At 61.4% G+C, this 1,368-nt stretch overlaps 1 protein-coding gene across 1 annotated transcript in view; it reads right to left on the minus strand.

Annotated features, from left to right (window-relative positions):
* Positions 1 to 15: 15 nt before the first annotated feature.
* Positions 16 to 1,368, minus strand: part of STAC3 (SH3 and cysteine rich domain 3) — a 2,776-nt gene continuing 1,423 nt past the window's right edge. The window contains exons 6-11 of the mRNA XM_009070992.1: positions 1,252 to 1,323; positions 1,009 to 1,058; positions 795 to 889; positions 624 to 675; positions 303 to 440; positions 16 to 114 (exon numbers count right to left, since the gene is read on the minus strand). Of these exons, the coding sequence (XP_009069240.1) occupies positions 16 to 114; positions 303 to 440; positions 624 to 675; positions 795 to 889; positions 1,009 to 1,058; positions 1,252 to 1,323 (506 nt within the window). The remainder of the gene's footprint in view (positions 115 to 302; positions 441 to 623; positions 676 to 794; positions 890 to 1,008; positions 1,059 to 1,251; positions 1,324 to 1,368) is intronic.

A 1,368-nucleotide genomic window follows, 5' to 3' on the forward strand; every position in this document is an offset into this window, starting at 1 on the left:
CCCCCTGCAGCCCCCTCAGATCTCCTCCAGGAAGTCCACAGGGAACAGCCCCACTTTGCGTCCAGTGAAGACTTTGACATAACCATTCACCTCCTCTCCCTTCTGCACCACGATCTGGGGGTAAGAGAGGGGTGGGTGAGACCCCCAGGACCCCCCAGAGCAGGGGGAACCCACTTGCAGGGTGGTCTGGGCAGAGCAGGACTCATCCAAGGGGCTGGGGTAGGTAGGAAGGGGTCAGCCGTGACGAGGGGCTCGGAGTGGGGCTGGGGGTCCCTGGGCAGTGACAGGGGGTCCTGTCTCACCTGATCCTTCTTGAGTGTGATTTGCCCGATCTCCCGGTTGCCCACGAAGGATCGTGTCACCTTGTGCACCCTCTCGCCTGCTCGCACCCGGATGATGAAGTTGGGGGGGAAGTACCCAACTTTCTCACCAATCTTCCCCTGGAAAGAGGCAGCGGTGGAGTGCGAAGGGGGTCAGAGCTGATCCAGGGGTCCCAGATCCCCCCCTGGCAGGCTGGGGGTTGATGTGGCAAGCAAGCGAGTTTGGGGGCTGTGTCCCCCCCCACTTGAAGCACCACATGCTCTCCCAGCAAACCCATCCCTCTCACCGGAAAACGGCCTTACCCGCCACCACTCCTCGTTAGAGTCATCGACCACTGTGATCTTCTCCCCTGGCCTGGAAGGGAAGGAAGGGCTCTGTGAGGGGGAGGGCAGGACCCCCTGCCATGGGAGACCCACATCAAGCCAAACCCCAGGAGCCTTGGGAAGGAGCCCAGGACATGGCTGGGAACTCACGGGAAATCCAGGTCATCCTTCTCCAGGGCTTTGAAGCGGTAGAGTGCCACGAAATAGTGGGACTGCAGGAACCCCCCCGGCTGCGGCTTCTTGTTCTGGGAGGACACGGGGGGTTTGGGGTCCTAGAGGCTGCAAACAGCCCTGGGGATCCCACCAAGGAGATTCTGCAGCCTCTGCCCATGGCTTTGGGGTGCAGGGTGAGGATGAGGAGTACCTTGTCATCTGTTGGGCTCTTCTCAGCCTTCTTGTCCCCTTCAGCGGCACCTGGGAATGGGAAAAGAGGTGGTCACATCTCTCCTGGTGGTTGCTCCTGAGGTTCTCTTGTGCCAGATCAACACAGGGATTCAGAGAGAGCCCCAGGGTGGGGACCTGAACTGGGGACCACCATTCTGCAGGACAAACCCACTCCCTCCCTGCCCCATGGGCTCAGCCCCCCGTTTTTGGCCCCCACGCTCACCACCCTCAGCTTTGCTCCCCACCGGCTTCGTGGCCTCTGGCTCCTCATCCATCATCGCAGCCAAGGGCTGGAAGGCAGAGAGAGCTCTCAGGGGGTGCAGAATTGGATGGGAGGGGG

Source organism: Acanthisitta chloris, unplaced genomic scaffold (genome assembly GCF_000695815.1).
Source record: "Acanthisitta chloris isolate BGI_N310 unplaced genomic scaffold, ASM69581v1 scaffold16623, whole genome shotgun sequence".
Classification (NCBI taxonomy): Eukaryota; Metazoa; Chordata; class Aves; order Passeriformes; family Acanthisittidae; genus Acanthisitta; species Acanthisitta chloris.